Source organism: Wyeomyia smithii, chromosome 3 (genome assembly GCF_029784165.1).
Source record: "Wyeomyia smithii strain HCP4-BCI-WySm-NY-G18 chromosome 3, ASM2978416v1, whole genome shotgun sequence".
Lineage (NCBI taxonomy): Eukaryota > Metazoa > Arthropoda > Insecta > Diptera > Culicidae > Wyeomyia > Wyeomyia smithii.
The window spans coordinates 276,325,645-276,345,283 of NC_073696.1; the positions used below are offsets into that span (position 1 = coordinate 276,325,645).

The 19,639-nt window shown below is 37.9% G+C and overlaps 2 protein-coding genes across 2 annotated transcripts; one reads left to right on the plus strand and one right to left on the minus strand.

Annotated features, from left to right (window-relative positions):
* The first annotated feature begins 1,011 nt into the window (after positions 1-1,011).
* Positions 1,012-15,594, plus strand: LOC129727048 (uncharacterized). The gene is made up of 4 exons (XM_055684439.1): positions 1,012-1,117; positions 1,220-1,715; positions 14,864-14,984; positions 15,247-15,594. The coding sequence occupies exons 2-4, from the start codon at positions 1,452-1,454 to the stop codon at positions 15,525-15,527; spliced, it is 666 nt and encodes a 221-aa protein (XP_055540414.1). The 5' UTR covers positions 1,012-1,117; positions 1,220-1,451; the 3' UTR covers positions 15,528-15,594.
* Positions 15,589-16,403, minus strand: LOC129727049 (multiple coagulation factor deficiency protein 2 homolog). Its single transcript, XM_055684441.1, has 3 exons — positions 16,111-16,403; positions 15,825-16,048; positions 15,589-15,763 (listed from the first exon to the last, which is right to left on the minus strand). The coding sequence occupies exons 1-3, from the start codon at positions 16,260-16,262 to the stop codon at positions 15,621-15,623; spliced, it is 519 nt and encodes a 172-aa protein (XP_055540416.1). The 5' UTR covers positions 16,263-16,403; the 3' UTR covers positions 15,589-15,620.
* Between the last annotated feature and the right edge of the window lie 3,236 nt (positions 16,404-19,639).

Sequence of the window (19,639 nt, forward strand, 5' to 3'; positions counted from 1 at the left end):
CACACTCCTTCTTTGACCTGCATTCGGATGCGGCCGGCGCTGGTATTGCCTAATATAAAGATTAAGGTCACCAGTTTTTACACATTGAGGATGAATGTTAATCCCAAGCATCATCTATTGGTTCTCTGTGTAATTACAGCTGATCTGGCAATAACGGAGTAGCAACCGCGGGCGGTCAATCATGCTCATGCTCATGCTCATGCTATTACAAAAAGCAACCCGCGTAAAAAAAACCTGACTCTATTTTATCCTATTTCTGACTATATTATTGTATTTATCTCTCTTATTCATCTTTTTCTCCTAAGGCGACATCCATAAATTACATAACGCTCATAGAGGGGACAGGGGTATCCTTGGGCGTACGATTTGTTACATAGGGGAGAGGAAAGCGTTACGTAACAAAAAATCTCTGGAGAGACTCTCCAAAAACGAGCATTTTTATCAAGCAATTTCTTCTACAGCGTTACGTAATTTTCATGGGTGGTAGGTGTTGGCGTTACGTTTCGTTACATATGGGGGGATGGGGGTACAAAAATGGGGGTTTTTGCGTTACGTAATTTATGGATGTCGCCCTATCACTTTGGGAGAATTTTTTTTATAATTTATTCATTGTTTAACGTAAAACTTTTCATTCTTCATAAATGAATTATTTACCCTATTTATTTTTGATATTCTATTTTGTAAAGATTTAATTTACATGTTATGCATACTTGTTCAGGCTTATTTATGTTTAAAATACTGTTTATACAAACATAAATTTAACCCAAAGCATAACAATTCACACAAAACTGCTCAATAAGAAATAATAAACGTTCCGACATAATTACATAATCAAATCATTCACTATCCTCAATGTTGTAGATCATCAACCCTTGGGAGATCATCATCATCCGAAGCGGTGGACGGGACAAACAAACACAGCAAAATTGTCAAATTTTCCGCTTGGCTTCTGTCTGCTTCGTGTCGTCGATTCAAAGTTAACACAAATCACGGAGTCGCATTTACGGAAACCGCGGACTGAGTGAAGTCATAATAGCACTGCTGCTGCTTCGCATTCTATTGTTTATGGGCAATCATAGGAAAAACGTCTCTTTCAGACTCTTGTCACTCACAACAGGTAGGAGGAAGAAAAAAGTTCCTCGCAGATTTTGGGTTGCCGGTTTGACTCCTTCCACCTTCGTGGTGGCTTTTTGTTTTCTCTCCCTCTTTTTTGTATCAGGTAAAACAGATGCAGGTGCAGCCTTTTATTGTTTAGGCACTGACTTAGGCTTCAGAATAGGCTCAGGTAGCAGCCGCATTCCACAGTCTAACGAAAGGGATATTCGGAATACGAAAACTTACTTATATTGCTTTGATTGCGAAAGCAAGAGTTTAGTTTTGTGTAGCCTTTCGAAAAAGCTGCAATCAATTCATATCGCAGAAGTGAGTGAAAACAACATCTCGCAGAAAGGATGCGACTCTTGAGGATCTCTTCGTTGGCCCTCGGTGCGCTGCTGTTGGCTTTGGTGATCGCCGAAATTAACGGTCAAGTGCGTGATTTCGAGGGAAACGATATCGATCGGCACGGTGGAAACGGTGCTCCGAACGGGCGCCCAGATACGACGGTAGGACGGGGTTTCGCCGAAACGGCACAGCAACTTATTGCAAGCCCTGCCGGACAGTTGGCGGTTTCGTTCGCGAAGGAAATGATCAGCCGATCCGCTGGGAATAGTCAGGTGGGTGGTTGTGATGAATGTTGTTACGTATCTCGTGTTTTTCAATGCTTTGTTTCAAGCTAAATTTACTCTGAATAACATTGAAATGCTCATCAAATAACAGAAATGAAAGTTAGAACAGATAAATCCATAGTTTGATAGTTTGAATGAGTTCGTGAGAGTGTAAGTTGAGGATTCTATTGTTCGTTATTTAAACCTGAAGGCCTATTTAACTGTTAACTTCAGAGATTTGTGTCCTTTGAGGATTGTCTGAAAACCGATTCCCGGATGATCGATTCAGATAACTGTGCCAAGTAAAAGACTAGTGTGTACTTTTTGAAGACGGCCTAATGTTACAGAAAGTTCAACTTTAATAGAAATTAGTGGCACCAAAAGTTGCTTTTTGTGATAGGGTTTTTGATCCTGGTTTGAACCATGTCAAAATTGATCCTGGTTCGAACTATTACGAAAAATCCCGAATAATCATATTAAATTCGGTTATTTTAGATAAGAAAGATTGCATAACATGCTGTCGATATCTGTCTTAACATAGGATTTTTTTTACATAATAAAAATTACAGCCTTAAGTTCAATTATTTACAATTAAAAAAGCATTGAATTTGGCTTTGGTTGTTCATATACGACCTGGTTTGTCGTCATTATTATATGGTATCCAAACCAATTATATTCAAGCAAGAACAGTTTCGAAACATTAAGACATGAATATTATTCCATTCCTGTAACATTGGTTCGGCATGGTTCGAACCAGGATCAAAAACCCTATACGGGTTTGTGAAAAATGCATTCACTAAAGCGAGACCCTTTTCAATGGTCTATAATTCAAGAATAGGTGATTGGTGATGAGTTAAGAATTAAATGGGAAACAGAAAAAAATATGCAGATCGTGCTAAAAACAGAACTCACCTCTAGTCTAATATCTAAATTTTGAATGTTGTCGTTGTCAATATAAATAAACATTGACTGTGTACTAGGATGTCCCAAAAATGATCGATGTTGAAAAAGTCAAGGTGCTCAGCCCTAAATTGAAAGATAATGTTATTTATAGCATTCTTGTAGAACATTTCGACTTTCTAAAAAATTGTTCTCAGGTTGCCCAAACGTGATTTATGAAAAAAAATGACTTTTTTAAGATACAAACCCACTCTTTTGCACTTTTTCCAAATCTGTTCGATTTCTACATTTTTCTTTTTTTTTTTATTTCTGTGGGGTTGTTTTTCAATATTTTGCATGGTTCAATTCAGCATTGCATTTTAGTTTTTTGACTCCCAGAGCCCATGAAACTTTACAGAATTTTTTTTTCAAATAATTTTTAGATAAAATCCTTCAAAACACAAATAAAAAAAATTTCACCCATCTTTCTACATTCAAGGATGCATTTTTGAATATCCCGAAACTTCTCCGAACATACCTTATGGCCATAATCAACATTTGAATCACTAGTTGAGAGATTATACATACAAACGGCGAAATAAAACACTGTGCAATGGAGATATTGAGCTTAAGTGGCATTTTTGACAAAATGCATAGTTTTCCGTCACATGTAAAAACGCCAATATCTCAGCCCCCCCGATAAGATATCAAGGATCTTTGTTCATGTAAATTTTCGTCTTAAATTCCGCTTAGCAGTAAAAATTTCAGTTCTTGATCAAAAAAGTTTTTATATGTGTTTTGAAGGGTTTTGTCTAAAAATTATGAGAAAAATTCTTTTTTTTGTGATGTGATGTTGTGACGTTGTGGCTCTGTGAGTCAAATAATTGGATGCGATGCTGAACCAAACCATGCAAAATATTCAAAAACAACCCCACAAAAATAAAAAAATATACGGAAAAATGTAGAAATCGAACAGATTTGAAAAAAGTGCAAAAGGGTGGTTCTGTAGCTCAAAAAAGTCATTTTTCCATGAATCACGTTTGGGCAACCTGAAAACGATTTTTTAGAAAGTCGAAATGTTCTACAAAAATGCTATAAATAACATTATTTTTCAATTTAGGGTGAGCACCTTGACTTATTTTAGCCGTGTCAAAAAAACGATTTTAAAACCTTGACTTTTTCAACATCGATTTTTTTTGGGACACCCTACTGTGTACCTATCTTTTTAGCTATGTTTCAGTGTTCAGTTTAGTTTTTTAATTACTTAATTTTTTGTTACGTTTACCAGTATAAAAGAAATTTTTTTTGACAAATTCCAATTTGAATAGTGAATCGTTTTAATTTACTAAAAAAAATAGTTCGAAACATGTCAGAACTTGATCCAGAAAAAAAGTTCATATAAAGAAATATTTTGGAATTTGGTAATATTTTGCCTGAAAATGTAAACTATTATTTTGCCTGAAACTGTAAACTGTGAGTTTTCAAAATTCTGCCAAAAATTAACAAACAAAAATCTAATCTCATCGCCAGATTTAAAAATTTGATCCAGGTACTAGAAACCTTATTTTGATTTATATCATAATTTTACCGAGCTTTTTCTTCTACTATATAACGTGTACTAATTGAAAACCGCCATTAATTTCTATTTTCGGCTTAATTGCGCAAAAATAGTTACGTTCTTATTTACCATTTGTACCGTGCTGGATCGAAACCCGTACAGTATCGAAATCCGTACACCTTGACGTTTTTCTTCAATTTTAAGCATTATAAAAATTAAAATTCATATGATAGTTACATGTACATGTCCGTTGAGCTGTTGGCCTTCTGTTAAATTAAACTATGCGTCAGTAGGCCATGAAACAAAAACAATAATAAAAATAAAAAATCGATCGTGTATCGGTTTCAGTTGTCATTTCGTTGTATCGTTAGAGAATCTACTAAGAAAACGTTCTTCAGATGAAAACGTTTTTCAAGTGGGATATACGTGTTTTACTCTGTGAATCTTCTTGAAATTGATGGAAAAGGTAAGTCTTCGTCATTTTCGAGCTGTATATTGTCTGGTGAATAGTGTAAATTGTACTTATTCAACAAAAACTGTGCCGTACGGATTTTGATCCTTGTTAATTGCTTGAATCGAAATCCGTACAGCGTGTGTATCATGCATATATTGTTGAACTTTCTTCTTGTTTTCAGCATATAATGGAAGAAAACAAGTATAAATATACGGCAAACAATTTTAAACGAGCTGTGACTGAGGTGCGCTAGGGAAAGTCGTACCGGGAAGCTTCGAAAGGTTCCGGCGTTCCGGTTGCTACAATAAGGGGTGCCGCAACGAAACGCTACGAAAATTGCACTATTTCAGCTGATATAAAAAATTAGAAAACCGTGTGAAACTTTAGGAACAAATTGATCCTCAAAATATATTTATTCGTAAATTTAAAGATAAATAATGAATAAAAGATGTTCATTTATGTACTTCTATATCCATACGAATTTCGATTTATTTCTGTATGGACTCTAATCCAGTCTATATCGCGTGTGTGCGGATTTCGATTCAAAAGTGTACGGGTTTTGATTCAGCCAAAAAACTGTGTACGGATTTCGATTCAAAACATGTTCTATTAAAACATGATTTTTTCGAGTTTCAGAGTGATTTTAATCATTTAGCTTGAAAATAGTGATAAAATATAAGTAGACTTATAAGTAAACATGTCAATATGTGATTTCTTGATTTTATATTGACCGTCGAAGATTATCATGTGCTTAGGTGTACGGATTTCGGTCCAGCACGGTATACTTATTTCGGATTGTTAAAGGAAAAAAAAATATGTCCTTGCGAGCGGCCTTCCGGCAGTTAACCGGAACATTCGTCATGGCGTACAAAAACATGTATGTTGGCATGTTTTTTGTGTTTTTTTCTTCGTTTCATCCAGGTTCCGTATCCAAGGCGAGATATAGGGGGAATAGGAGCATAATGTGCACCCTAACTTGGTTGCTGATTTAAGCATGGAAAACGACAAAAATTTTAAGCTGTCTTCAGTGTAAAATTTGAATTAACTATCTATAATTAAAGGTACACTATTCAGAACTTGAAACGTTTATCGTTAAGGGGTTATATACCTTTTTGGTCGAGAAAAATGAGGGAAGTTTGAATTTATTTTTGAGTGCATTGCACCATTTTCATTGCATCAAAGTGGTATTTTTCTGAAAGTACAGTTTATCAACAACAAGAAAATACGGTTGATTTTGAGATATATCAATTATTACTGGAGTAATGGTCGTTTACCCGAAACGCTATTTTTTGCAGAGGCTTGCGGTGATCCTGATAGAGACTCAGAGGATCAACCGAAATAAAAAAACTCATATTATTTCATTAGTTTAGAAGTGTGCCGGGTCCTTGAGCGATTGCTTTTATGAATATTTTGTTTGCAGTGCAAACGGGAACGATTTCCCCAAAAAATGCACGTTTTGAGCGCAAAAAACTGCATTAAAAATTTTGTGAAATATATTTCACCCTCACGCTCACTTTTTTTCACTTTTCACTTTTTCACTTTTTGAGACCTGTTCCCGATTCCACCTCAAGTGAGGTGACAAAATTGAGAATAGGACAAGTGAAATGTGGGAGTTTCCCAGCATCAAAAAATTTCTAAGTTCCGGGAAGTCGATTGAGCTGAAATTTTGCATGAGGACATTTTTCGACAAGAGGAAACTTTTGAGCCCTACCGCTAAACGAAATTTAAAGGTCAAATTTTCCCTTACGTTCCATTGGCTGCAGCTCAAAAATTTGTAAGTTCCAGAGAGCCGATTTTTTCAAAAAAAAAAAAAAAAAAGATTCGCCTTATTACTGGAAAATAAATCCCATATATATTTACACTTGATCACAAATCAATCGATTTTTAAACTTCCCTTTCTTCGTGAAAGCATTTCACCGTTCAAACTGGTCGTGAAATCATTCCACGCGAAACGCTTTTTTTGTTTTCACTTCACTCATATGACACTCATAATAACCTAGATTTCACGGCAGATGTCACTTTGTGACGTTTTTCTCACTAACGTGAGTCCAGTAATAGGACTTTATTCACTTCACTCTGATTTCATCGTGAAGTGACTCCCGTAATAAGCACCCGTATGTTTCACAAAGCGATCGTTCAAGGACCGGCGAATTTTATAACGAAAATTAAAAAAAAAGATGAAGGAAATCGGTTCAGTAGTTTTCCCGCAATCAGGATCACGGCAAAGGCATTTTCCGGAAAAAAAACTATTCCGAGATAGATCAATCAAAGAAATAGTTATCGGTTTCCGTTATACTCTACTAAACTTTTTGGAAATAAATATTGAAATTCAGTCCGCAAATATATATTTCGACTGTGACATACAGTCTTCCTCAGTGCTTATGTGGACTGGTCTGGACCAGACGCTCGTTATAGATTTTCTAGATATTCCGAGATAATCGCGTGTAAAGTTTAAAGTTTGGCTTATGCGGCCGTGGCGAGGCGCGTTGCAAATCGCTCTAACTTTCTTCCTATTGCTCAAATCTTTATGAAAATTTGTGGAAATGTTCTCAAGATGTTGTATATGAAGATAATGTAATAAAAATTTTTCCGGTTTTTTGAAAACTAAAAAGGTACATAACCCCTTAAATGGTGAAAAACACAAATTAGATTCATGCATCAAAAACTCGCAATCAGCCGATGTGTGGGGCACAATGAGCACCCCACTGGGGCATAATGAGCACCCACGGGGTATAATGAGCACTCTTATAGAACATATCTTGAAACTGCGTAGAAGTATAACTAATGGGCCAACGTTGGTCGCGGGATGCCGTGATACTTGGCGGCTTGTATCTTGAATGTCCCGTCGCGCCTTATGGTGGCCAATTCTGCCTGCAGTCCCTTTTTCTGACCGATTCGGTCTCAAAGATTTTCTAATATTCGTTCGCACCATCACTGTAAACAAACACTGACTATGGAAACAGACAAACTCACAAGTCTACTGAGATGAATTTCAGGTAAGTTTATGTGACAAGGTGTGCTCATTTCACCCCACCTAAAGGTGACCATTTCGCCCCTATCGAATTAGTTAAAGTTAACATGAGATTTTAATACTAATTATAGCTTAAAATCAAAACTTTATTGATGGTGAAATTTTGGGAACGACACATACGTCATATTGATGTGTCTACATACTACGACCGTAGAAGCTTATTTTGTAGTGCGCAATAATAATAATTTTTCCAACATCCGGGAACCAAATTGATTTTTTCAATATATTTCCATATTTTAAACAGCCAACCCATTTTTGTTCTACATAAAGAGATACTGTAGTAACTACGGAAGAGTTCCACATACCATATTGTATTGAAAAATGCGTAGTTTCACATAAAAGAAGGGTGCCCATTTCGCCCTGTGTGTGCTCATTATGCCCCTAATCCCCCTATATATTATATATTATTCAGCTGCGAGACCAGTGGACAGGACTGCCGCTTCCTGACATGTATGTCAATGTTTGCCAGGTACTTTTTCTCTGTTTGACCGATTAGAGTCATCCCAGTATTATGGGTCAACCCATAGGGCAAGTTTGAATTGTTGTTTAACGTATTTCAATAACTGTCAAATTGATGTTCGATGGACGTGAACAACATTTCTCTTTATGCCTTTTATGCGAAAACCCTGCACTAATGAGCTAAACTCGTGAGTTTTTCAGCTAATTTCGATAGATTCCCATTAGCTGATAATTTGTTGTTGTTTTCATCACAGTCGTAAAAATTCGGTCGTGGAAAATGAGGCTAGAATTCGTGAAAAGCATAGTTTTATTCAACAAAATGAATGAAAATATAAATAATTGGAATGTATTTATCAAAATATGGAATATCCGCTACGAATTTTGTATTTTTACTATTTTTATGCGCTGCTAAATATTGGTCCATTATGCTGGTAACGAAATTTGGTTTTCCCAGTATTATGGACCACCCAGTAATTTCGGCTAGGCTTTTTTTTTTTTGGATTTTAACGCATGTTTATGACTTTTGATAGTCAAATAGATGTTTAGTGCAAGTGAACAACATTCTGCATGTCTTTTATGCGAAAACCCTGCACCAATAAGCATAACTTTTGAATATGTTTATGCATCAGCATTTCAAGTGGTGTAGAAACTGGTACTAATGCTCGTTCATCCTGAATTTTTACGATCATGCTTTAAAGTCGATATTACCCCGTAAAACACTGATTTAATTACGCTTATGCTCTAAGGCAGCCGACCAAATTTCCAACCCGAAAAGACAGGTGACTGTACCGTAAATCGAACTCTTGCCTTCCAGCTTCGACTGCTGTACTCTTTCCGATGGAGTTTTAAGGCCTCTATTGTCAAAACACATGAGTCAAAGCATGAGAAAAACAAAAACATTGAATAATGTATTATCAAAATTGATTCAATGTCTCTATGATATTCTAACCTTCCCCTCGATGTCGCTCTCACTGTCGGAAATACTCTTTAAAATAATATCTCTGTCTTTGAAACAAAAAAATGTTCGTCTGGCTCTTAATACTGGGACTTACTACTTAATACTATAGAGTGATATAGTGGTCCATAATGTCGGGAGAGCATATAATTTTGTGAATTTCTGATTATATAAGTTGTGTAAGAACGGAAATATATTTTCAACATCGAACTTCAATGTCTTTTCCACAAGTTAGTGGAAAAACGAAGGTTTAATCTTATTTTTTCGATTTCTTATTTTGACAATTTTATTCAATCCCAGTTTATATTTGTGATGAATTTGTTTGTTTTAGTGTTAATATGGAAAAAACCACAGGAGGGTTGTGTGCAAAGCCACGACCGCAAGGATGAAGTAGAATACTTTCACAAGAAAGCCCGGCTGCTTGCGTGTCAATCATTTTTAAATCTGTTGTTCAATTCAATATCGGATAAGATACCGATCAGATCTTGGCGTTATCACTGACAGTGCGAATAAAGTATTCCTTGTGATAGAATAAACAGTGAAAAGCTGATTTAACACTCAAAACTAGACGGCTCATGTGTTGTCAAAATGAGTCAACTTTAGCAAGTAGCAAATTTAAAATGGCAAGGGGTATGATTCTGTCGACCGTTCTTGAGAAGCAATCATATTGAAGACTAATCAGATCATTCAAATTTCGCGCTTCAACAAGGATGGACCATTCTTAATGATATAGTTGCTTGTCATGTTTTGGACTTGATAATTTTTTAATTTTGATTATATGAAAAATTAATTTTTATGCTGATAGTGAAAGCTTTTCGGATATTGTGCTCATGACTGAAATAAATGATGATTCAGTACGTTCTGAGACACTGAGATGAAGCCATATATGTATATGTTCCAAATTTCTTGAAAGTGTAAAATGATTTAAGAGATAATATTAACTCTTCAATTAGGTTTTTATTTCATCCTGAAAAAGACAGTTTGATGTTTAATTCAATGTTCGATAAGATGCCGATCACATCTTTTCGTTATCACTGGCAGTGCGAATAAAGTATTCCTTGGGGGAAATAAACACTGAAAAGTTTTCCAGAACGTTCTTTTCATTGGATGCATTTGCTAGTGAGCCTGCTATCGCTCAGAGACAGCATTTCACCAAAATGCCACACTGCAACAGCTGGCCCTGCTTATATAGACGCTGAGACCCACGTCAACCGCTGCGCTATCCTCGTTACCACAGTAGTAGACGCTTCTGTTGTCCTTGGTATCCGCTGCCCTGCATCACCTGGTCCTGCTGCTATCGATGCTGAGACGCGCTCCGCTGTCCGTTGCCATACCACAGCTGTGGCCGTTGCCCGCTGCACTGTTACTGCTGCTATATCCACTGCTGCTGCTAAGGGAGGACTGCTGTTGTTGCAGCCTAGAATTATAATGAGCGGGTTCGGGTGAAACAGGCTCTTATATAGGCCAAATAGCATGTTTCAAATGGCAAGGTCTATGATTCTGTCGACTGTGCTTGGGAAGCAATCATATAACGACCAATCAGAGGCCGAAGTTTTCGTTTTTACAAGGCTTGACTATTTTCAATAGTACAATAGTATGAAAAATAAAATTACAATTATCTGCATTTGGGAAGAATCTTAGAAAATTTTCCAATCTATTGCTGCAAGAACGAAGGAAATCCATCGAATACTTACCGATTTATTAGCATTTGAAATTGGACATATTTTTCACTTTTTTCGGTTTTCGATTTACATTTTACATCCCTATGTAGCCGGATTTCCTGAGAGAAGTATTCTACTTCAAAAACACAAACCTCACAAAAACAGAGACTCTATAATCTGTGAGAACTTTCATGCGTCTTGCAGCTTTGACTATAAATCCAGCGCTGCCATCACTAAAGTGGTTAAAGTCGCAAGTTGCAGAAAGATGTCGTTAGCATTCCAAACGAGTAAGATTTTGAAATCTTACACGCGATTTCTGGAGTTTTTTGTTCTAGCTTGGATATCTGTTATCTGTGCTTCTACCGATAACATGGAAGAACACCGAGTGAGATTCGATGGTTATAGATCACCGCGTGGTTTAGTTTGCTTATAATAAATTCTCGGTAAAGATATGGAGAAGAATACGCTGTTCTATTAATAAAGAGAACACATGGTATGTCAGTGAAATTAGTATTTGGAGAATAAATGAAAGTTATTATATTCCATGATAACTACATTTTGATTTTGTTCTGGTATTTTGCAAACAAACTCTGAACTCTGTTTTGTTTCATATGCAAATTTGCATATGTTTTTAATTATCAGGGCTTTGGATGCATGAAACTTTGCCAATTTTTATATTTAATAGGCAAGATTCGCATCGATAATAAAAAAAGAATCGGCGTGAAATGTCGTGTCCCCGAGTACCTGCCTCGGTTGAAAAGAATAAAGCGATCGTGCACAGTGCTTCGGTGTAAACGCGTTTCCGGCCCGGAGAGTTTTGCTCAAATGAATGTTCCGGAATGTTTTGACTTCGCGAGGTGTACCCTGATATTTATTTACTGTAACCGTTTTGTCGAAGTTTTCGTGAAATAACGTGATTAAGGGAAACGCGAACCGCGAGAAACCGACATGCATTTGTTTCCTCGAAGGTATCCGGGTTTTGGTAATAGAGAAACAGCTGGATACTACGAGTGGTAGATGCTTTTTCACACGCATTGTAAGTGGAAGATCGCGTATTTTGCAAGAAAGATACTCATCGTTCGTTTTCGTAATGAGTGAACTCGCGCGCAACATTGTTCGATTCCGTCAATTATTACGGTGACCTAAAATGCTTCCGGTGGTGAAGTGTATTTGCGTGCGCTGCTCGTATAGTCCCGCGGGATCTTCACGCGCAACACTGTCCGACTCAGTCACTTACCACGGTGACACAACCCTTCCTTTCTGTCGCAGTCGTGGAGATGCAGAGGTAAACTCAGCCTTATAACATCCTTCCTAGCCCTAACGATCGTACTGACGAGGCCGGCGCCGTTATCGATCTATACAAAGCGGTCGTTACTGAATTGTTGTACACTGAAGATGACAACTTCACTAGCTCAGATCGATTAAATCAGATCGAATGCATCATTTGTCGTCAGTAGAGAGCATTCGTTTCACCTCCAACTCTGTATCCACAAGTTTTTTTTAAATGACACTTGAGCGGCTTGAATTGCGACATGTTCACACAACAAAAAAAAAAGGCAATTAAATATCAATAACTGTGATGATTTGCAGATGTTGAATCATGCCTTAGCTTACGATAAGATGTTTCTGATGTGACGCCAATGAACTTTTTCATTCACGGCTTTTTTGTTCAAATTTGTAAACCTGAAAGTTTTTTTGTCTAAAAATCCTTTTAATTTCCTGAAGCTTTTTTGTTTCAGTCAATTTGATCAGACGAGCAGATTTCAAATTATTTTTGAACAAAAAAAATGTATGCTCTCATTTGAGTTACTGATTGATAACATATATTCAACATATCAAACAAATTTCTTCGCATCGAAATAGGTTGAGATTATTATCTACGTAACTCTTGCAATGTAAGTTTGATCACATCAAAAGGTTTGATTATTGGTTAACATTTTCAAGACAACCTTAAACGGCCTTGTATTTTTAATGTATTCAATGATGAATCAGTTATCATTACTTTACAGAACGCTTGAAATAGAATTTCATGATACAGACCCCGTTTGATTCTAGCACGTTTCGTTTTTGGTGCGGTTCAATTCTAGCACATGTGCAAAAACGAAAAGTTTTTATTTCAAAGTGTCACGATTTTTTTTATGTCGATAGTCATTGGAAGAAATCTATTGTGGGGGCCCCCAAAGTGTTGGGCCCCGGGTGCGTGGTTTGGTGTAGCTTCCCAGATGAAATTGCATGCCTTTTACACTTACCATTTATATAGGTTCGTCATAGGTTCGAATCTTAGTAGAACCAAGCCATTCGTTGACAAAAAGGACTTTAAGTATGGGTTTATTCTCAGGCTCTTCCACACAAAATCTTTCCTCCAGACTTGTTGATGACCACTGGTTTAAAGCTTCGATTATATCATAGACACTATTGCACGTTATAGCAGGAGGACTTGATAGAGTCGATAAAGAAGGAAGTAGGGTATAACTGCCTTTAGTGGACCACTTAGTAGTGTAGCTGCATATTTTGCAAGAATAAGTGTGAATATCTCAACTGAATTAAGTATTTCATCATGTATAAACATGAAGTAACATGTTTTCTATCTTTCCTGCATGAAAAACAACAAGATAATACCTCTGTTTCCTTATAATGAAAGAAAAAAATCATCGCTGCAGTTTCCTCTAATGGGCCACGGTTTCCTAATTTGGACCACAACAATTTCCTAGTTTGGGCCAGGTCTACTTGAATAATTTTCTAATCCGCTGTGTAACAGGTAATTGTGAACAATTGCACCATGCCGCAGATTGCTTCGAATCATAAAGGACCATCCATAGATCGTGTGGCCATTTTTACTCGCTTCGTAGTCAATCCTCCAAAGTAATTCTTAATATTTCATACAAACCTTGAAAGACGAGGATTTTCTGAGATGAATCTTGCAACTGTAGACTACCGCTGCCGCTCTTTCGAAATGGGGAATCCTTTACAATGCAGCTGGTTTTCCTTTTCGTGGTTTTCCTGACCACTTCTTGCTTGCATGGAACATTACGGTGGATCGTGGAAGCACCATTTTTTATTATTAAACACCACTTTTTATTGCTTGGAGACACTCAGGAACAGCTGCTTCAGTATATTTTTCACCAATTTGTAACTTGTAACAATAACACGATCATGACACATGGTAACTATGATTCGCTGTGTTACTTCGATGTAAATAAAAGTCTATTCAGGTACTCAGCGAGACAGCGTGCTGATCGCTCCTGTTCGAAATGAAGCGTGTCGAAATAAGGAAAACAGTACTTTTTTACCATTAATTGGACCACTAGTTTTTTTCAAATTTTGAATGTTGTTCTAGTGAAATTGGTTGCTTATCTTTTAAAGACACTATTATTCTACCCGTTCATCAAAAATCTGGTAATTTTCGCTCGGAAAGTGTGATTTCAGTACAATTTTTGGTAAAGCCATTTCTTATGAAAACGTTAACGAACCATGGCAAATCAGGCAGCTGTTATTAAAAGATATTTTTCACAGCTTTTATTAAGAATATTATAGTAAACGTCTGTTGCAACATTTCAACATTTGCAACATTTGCAACATTCTCAATAAGTAACACTGCAAAATGGTACAAAATAAACAAAAATGTGCGAACAGCAAAAACGTCCGAACAATGCCACAAAAGATCGAAAAACTATACTGGTCGCAGTGGGGTCCATACAATAGAAAAAAAAATAGCTGAAGATTAATGATTTTGTTGTAATTCAACTTTACCATGTTCCAAAATAAATTTTTTGAGATATTCACCAGCCCTTCACTATCGGGTTCGTGTGTTACCATCAAATCAGGCCTAGTCTGATCAAATTATTTTCCACAGGTTTCCAATTTATTTCTGCCGAAAAAACCAACATAACCTTCAATACTAAGAGGACATGTTTGAAACCGAAATCAAAATCACTTAAGGCTCCAGAAGAAAACTCACTCAAACCAAAAACTTCGTTACTCAATGACAATGGCGCTCCTCTTCCTGTCCTTGAATTGCTCTTTTGTTTTAGGAAAAAAGCGTTACCCATTGCCAGCGCTAGGCGCTTCACGATCAACGTTTAAACCACAAAAAAAAAAAACATACATGAGAGTGTGTCATTTCTTATATTTAAGTAAAACTTCTGCTTTTCCCAACCCAGGTACTGAGCTTAAATCTTACCAATTTGCTGGTTCTGTTCCTGCTGAAGGCGCTAATCTTTTCCGCCGGACTAATCGGGGCCGGAAACTGGGGACACTTCGCTCGAGGCCGGAGTGAAGAGGGTAAGTGCCACACACGAAAATTGTGTCACCTTCAGGAAGAAGTCAATGCTCGCTGACGGCTCACAGTGGCAAGCTAAGCATGAGCATTGTCTTCGGGTTCCGCTTGGTGATCACAATAACCAGAAAAATTATCTAGGTAAATTGAGCGGCAGTGACTGAGACACTGCAGGTATGATACAATAGCAAAAGTCTAAATGATGCAATACATCAGGGTGCTGACATAATCGGGCAATTTCTCTTTCCGCCTGTTTCCATGATGTAGGATTGTTTTTCCAACCCGGCGAAGCTGGTCTCATGATTGGTTACCTAGCGGCGGAAGGTTCCGGCCAGGAGGGCTGCATGCTGCAATCCGCCTGCCGAGCACCGCGTACTGCCAGCGAGTATTCCAGGGCAGCCCACGCACTGGTACAGGGGGTGGAGATCTTCGATCCGGAAATTTCGAAAGATGAAAAATACAACCGACTGCTGTTGCAAATGGATCGGGCTGTAATGGAGGGACTGCAGGGTGCACCCTGCGAGATGATTTATCCTTGTCACATCTAGCGAAAAAGCGTCATACCAATCCGTTTCGTATCTGTAGATAATAAATTGTAAATGGCACAGCTTCACCACTTAATCCGGTTTTTATTTTCTGATTTAACTAGAATCCAGTGCCGAAGGTTCAGTCGTCTCGACTACTTTGCTCCAGTCATCCGTGTTGATTGCCTTCATGTATTCCGGATAAGTAAGCAATCCATTCTGGTCTAAGTCGGCGTAGGCTATGAAGTCATCGATGACATCTGTAAATGTTTGTTTTTATTTTTTCTTGTGTGTTACCAATCTAACCATAGAACAGTGAACCTATCACAGAGTTTTCCGACGCTTCGTTGTCGTTTTCCCGCTCCAGCTTGTGCACGTGACCGTCCGAGTGATGCGTGGCGGCATGCAAAATTTCCAACCCGTCCAAGTGGTCGTTGTTATCGGAATCGTGCAGTTTGAAGAAGTAAAAATTTTTCTCCTCGTCGGACATTTTCGCGAGATCTTCCTCGCCGAGGGACAAATGTTTCAGGTCCTGCTGAATGTGGCTGGAAAAAGGTTTGTATGTGTTTACTCATATAGAGAGTTTTCTTTGGAATCGTATACTCACTTATCCTTGGCGTGTAAATGCTCGTCCAGTTTCCGGCTCCGGGCCGAGTATTCTCCCCGCGGATGGTGCGGTCCTTTGGCTGTCGCGATTTGCAGTGTGCTGGCCGCGAATACGAGCGTGTTAACTACAATCAGTGCTAGGAGGGCCATCATGCTAGGGTAGATTTTGTTAACTATGGTTGTCGGTTGGAAGGAAAACTGTTTTTGTTTGAAGCGTAGCGTAAGACTTTTTCACATTGCAGATTGGATGGGCAGCAGCTGTGTGTTTTGGTCAGTAATCGATATTCGTCCTGACAGATAACGCGTATGCGCAGTAGGCGCGCCACTGCTAGGGCGCCTTTGTCAGAAGTAAGGTAAAGGGAGTTTTGTTGCAGCCATTGAAATCTTGTTTAACCATTATGTACTCGGCAATTTTAACACACGTAAGTACTCGGCAGGGTACCCGGGTACCCACCAAAATGAAATGCTTCTTACTTCTTTAATTCTTGACCGATTTTCAATCTTGACCCGTCAAAAGATTGGAAAATTTGTCTATTTCTAGTATACGGGACCTAAAGAGCCATTGGTCCCCATATGGTTCCTGCAAATCCGGATCTCCGGAGCCAGGTTCAAGATGCGAGACAAATTGTAACAATTGGCAATAAAACCAAACAATATTGGTATCGGAATCCATGAAATCACTCCAGAAGTTGACTTTTATAAATTCTGAGTCCATTTTCCGAGTTATCCTCGAAATGACCACTCTGGAGCAGATTCCCGTGGGGCCCTAAATGGCCACCAACATGAGTGGATAGAAACCCTAGCAATATGTATATCAAAATTCCTGAAATTACTCCAGGAATCGATTCATATCTATTTAGAGTCCAACTGATGGGTTGTCCTCGAAATGGTCGTACCGGAGCAGATTCCCATAGGGCCCTATGTGGCCACCAACATGAGTGGATAGAAACCCTAGCAATATGTATATCAAAATTCCTGAAATCACTCCAGGAATCTTTTTTGAGTTTATCTGTCAATTTGTCTCTAGAGGGCTATTTCAAAAACTTATTCGAAGTTTTTTCAGTTCAGAATGTAATGATAAAGGCTTTATATTTTTATTTAGAGTTTTCTGGCTCATTGCAAATCGTTTATTATTTCAAGTTTTTGCACGAATAACAAGTCGTTTTAAGTCTGAAACATAACAAATATAAAAAAACTTAGTAATATGAATAAAAAATCACAGGAGGGTTGTGTGCAAAGCCACGACCGCAAGGATGAAGTAGAATACTTTCACAAGAAAACCCGGCTGCTTGCGTGTCAATCATTTTTTAATCTGTTGTTCAATTCAATATCGGATAAGATACTGATCACATCTTGGCGTTATCACTGACAGTGCGAATAAAGTATTCCTTGTGATAAAATAAACAGTGAAAAGCTGATTTAACACTCAAAACTAGATGGCTCATGTATTGTCAAAATGAGTCAACTTTAGCAAGTAGCAAATTTAAAATGGCAAGGGGTATGATTCTGTCGACCGTGCTTGAGAAGCAATCATATTAACGACTAATCAGATCATTCAAATTTCGCGCTTCAACAAGGATGGACCATTCTTGATAATATAGTTGCTTGTCATGTTTTGGACTTGATAATTTTTTAATTTTGATTATATGAAAAATTAATTTTTATGCTGATAGTGAAAGCTTTTCGGATATTGTGCTCATGACTGAAAGAAATGATGATTCAGTACGTTCTGAGACACTGAGATGAAGCCATATATGTATATGTTCCAAATTTCTTGAAAGTGTAAAATGATTTAAGAGATAATATTAACTCTTCAATTAGGTTTTTATTTCATCCTGAGAAAGACAATTTGATGTTAAATTCAATGTTTGATAAGATGCCGATCACATCTTTTCGTTATCACTGGCAGTGCAAATAAAGTATTCCTTGGGGGAAATAAACACTGAAAAGTTTTCCAGAACGTTCTTTTCATTGGATGCATTTGCTAGTGTGCCTGCTATCGATCAGAGACAGCATTTCACCAAAATGCCACACTGCAACAGCTGGCCCTGCTTATATAAACGCTGAGACCCACGTCAACCGCTGCGCTATCCTCGTTACCACAGTAGTAGACGCTTCTGTTGTCTTTGGTATCCGCTGTCCTGCATCACCTGGTCCTGCTGCTATCGATGCTGAGACGCGCTCCGCTGTCCGTTGCCATACCACAGCTGTGGCCGTTGCCCGCTGCACTGTTACTGCTGCTATATCCACTGCTGCTGCTAAGGGAGGACTGCTGTTGTTGCAGCCTAGAATTATAATGAGCGGGTTCGGGTGAAACAGGCTCTTATATAGGCCAAATAGCACATTTCAAATGGCAAGGTCTATGATTCTGTCGACCGTGCTTGGGAAGCAATCATATAACGACCAATCAGAGGCCGAAGTTTTCGTTTTTACAAGGCTTGACTATTTTCAATAGTACAATAGTATGAAAAATAAAATTACAATTATCTGCATTTGGGAAGAATCTTAGAAAATTTTCCAATCTATTGCTGCAAGAACGAAGGAAATCCATCGAATACTCACCGATTTATTAGCATTTGAAATTGGACAAATTTTTCACTTTTTTCGGTTTTCGATTTTCATTTCACATCCCTATGTAGCCGGACTTCCTGAGAGAAGTATTCTACTTCAAAAAATAACAAATAACAAAATTAGCAATCGTTGCAAATGTCCTTGCTGTGCTCGTTGCATATTGGCTTGCAGCATGCTGTACACGTCTTCCTTGTATTTCTGCGTTTATTGAATTTTTGCAAATGTGGCAGACGCCAGCTTGTGGGACTCTTCCAGTTGAGTCTCGTTTGACCGAGGTAGATTTATCAGCTGCAGTTGTTGATCCGAGTTCTTTGCCAATAACTTGCCCATATGCATATTGCTAGGGTTTCTATACAATCATGTTGGTGGCCATATAGGGCCTCACGGAAATCTGCTCCGGTGCGACCATTTTGAGGACAACTCATCAGTTGGACTCTAAATAGATGTAAATCGATTCCTGGAGTGATTTCAAGAATTTTGATAACAATGTTGTTCGGTTTTATTGACAATTGTACTAATTTGTCTCACCGGAACATGCTCCCGTAGATCCGGATTTACAGGAACTAGATGTGGTTACAGGTTCTTGTCGATCCCAGATTCTGAGAATAGACAGATTTTCAAATCTTTTGATAGGCCAAGATCGAAAATCGGTCTAGAAATGAATAAGCAAGAAGCATTTCATTTTGTGGGTACCCGGGTACCCTGCCGAGTACTTATGTGGTAGAAAATTTCGAAGCCCCCCCCCCTTCGACCCCCCTTGTTTCTACAAACAGACTAATGATGGAAAATGGCTTATTTCCACTAGTTAGGAGCATTCCATAAGTTTCAGCTGTCTAAGTTGACGTTATCCTTGGTTTTTAAAGCAATAAAGACTGAAAAGGTACCCTGCCGAGTACATAACGGTTAAACTTTTAGAAAAATCACAGGAAGGTTGTATGCAAAGCCACGACCGCAAGGTT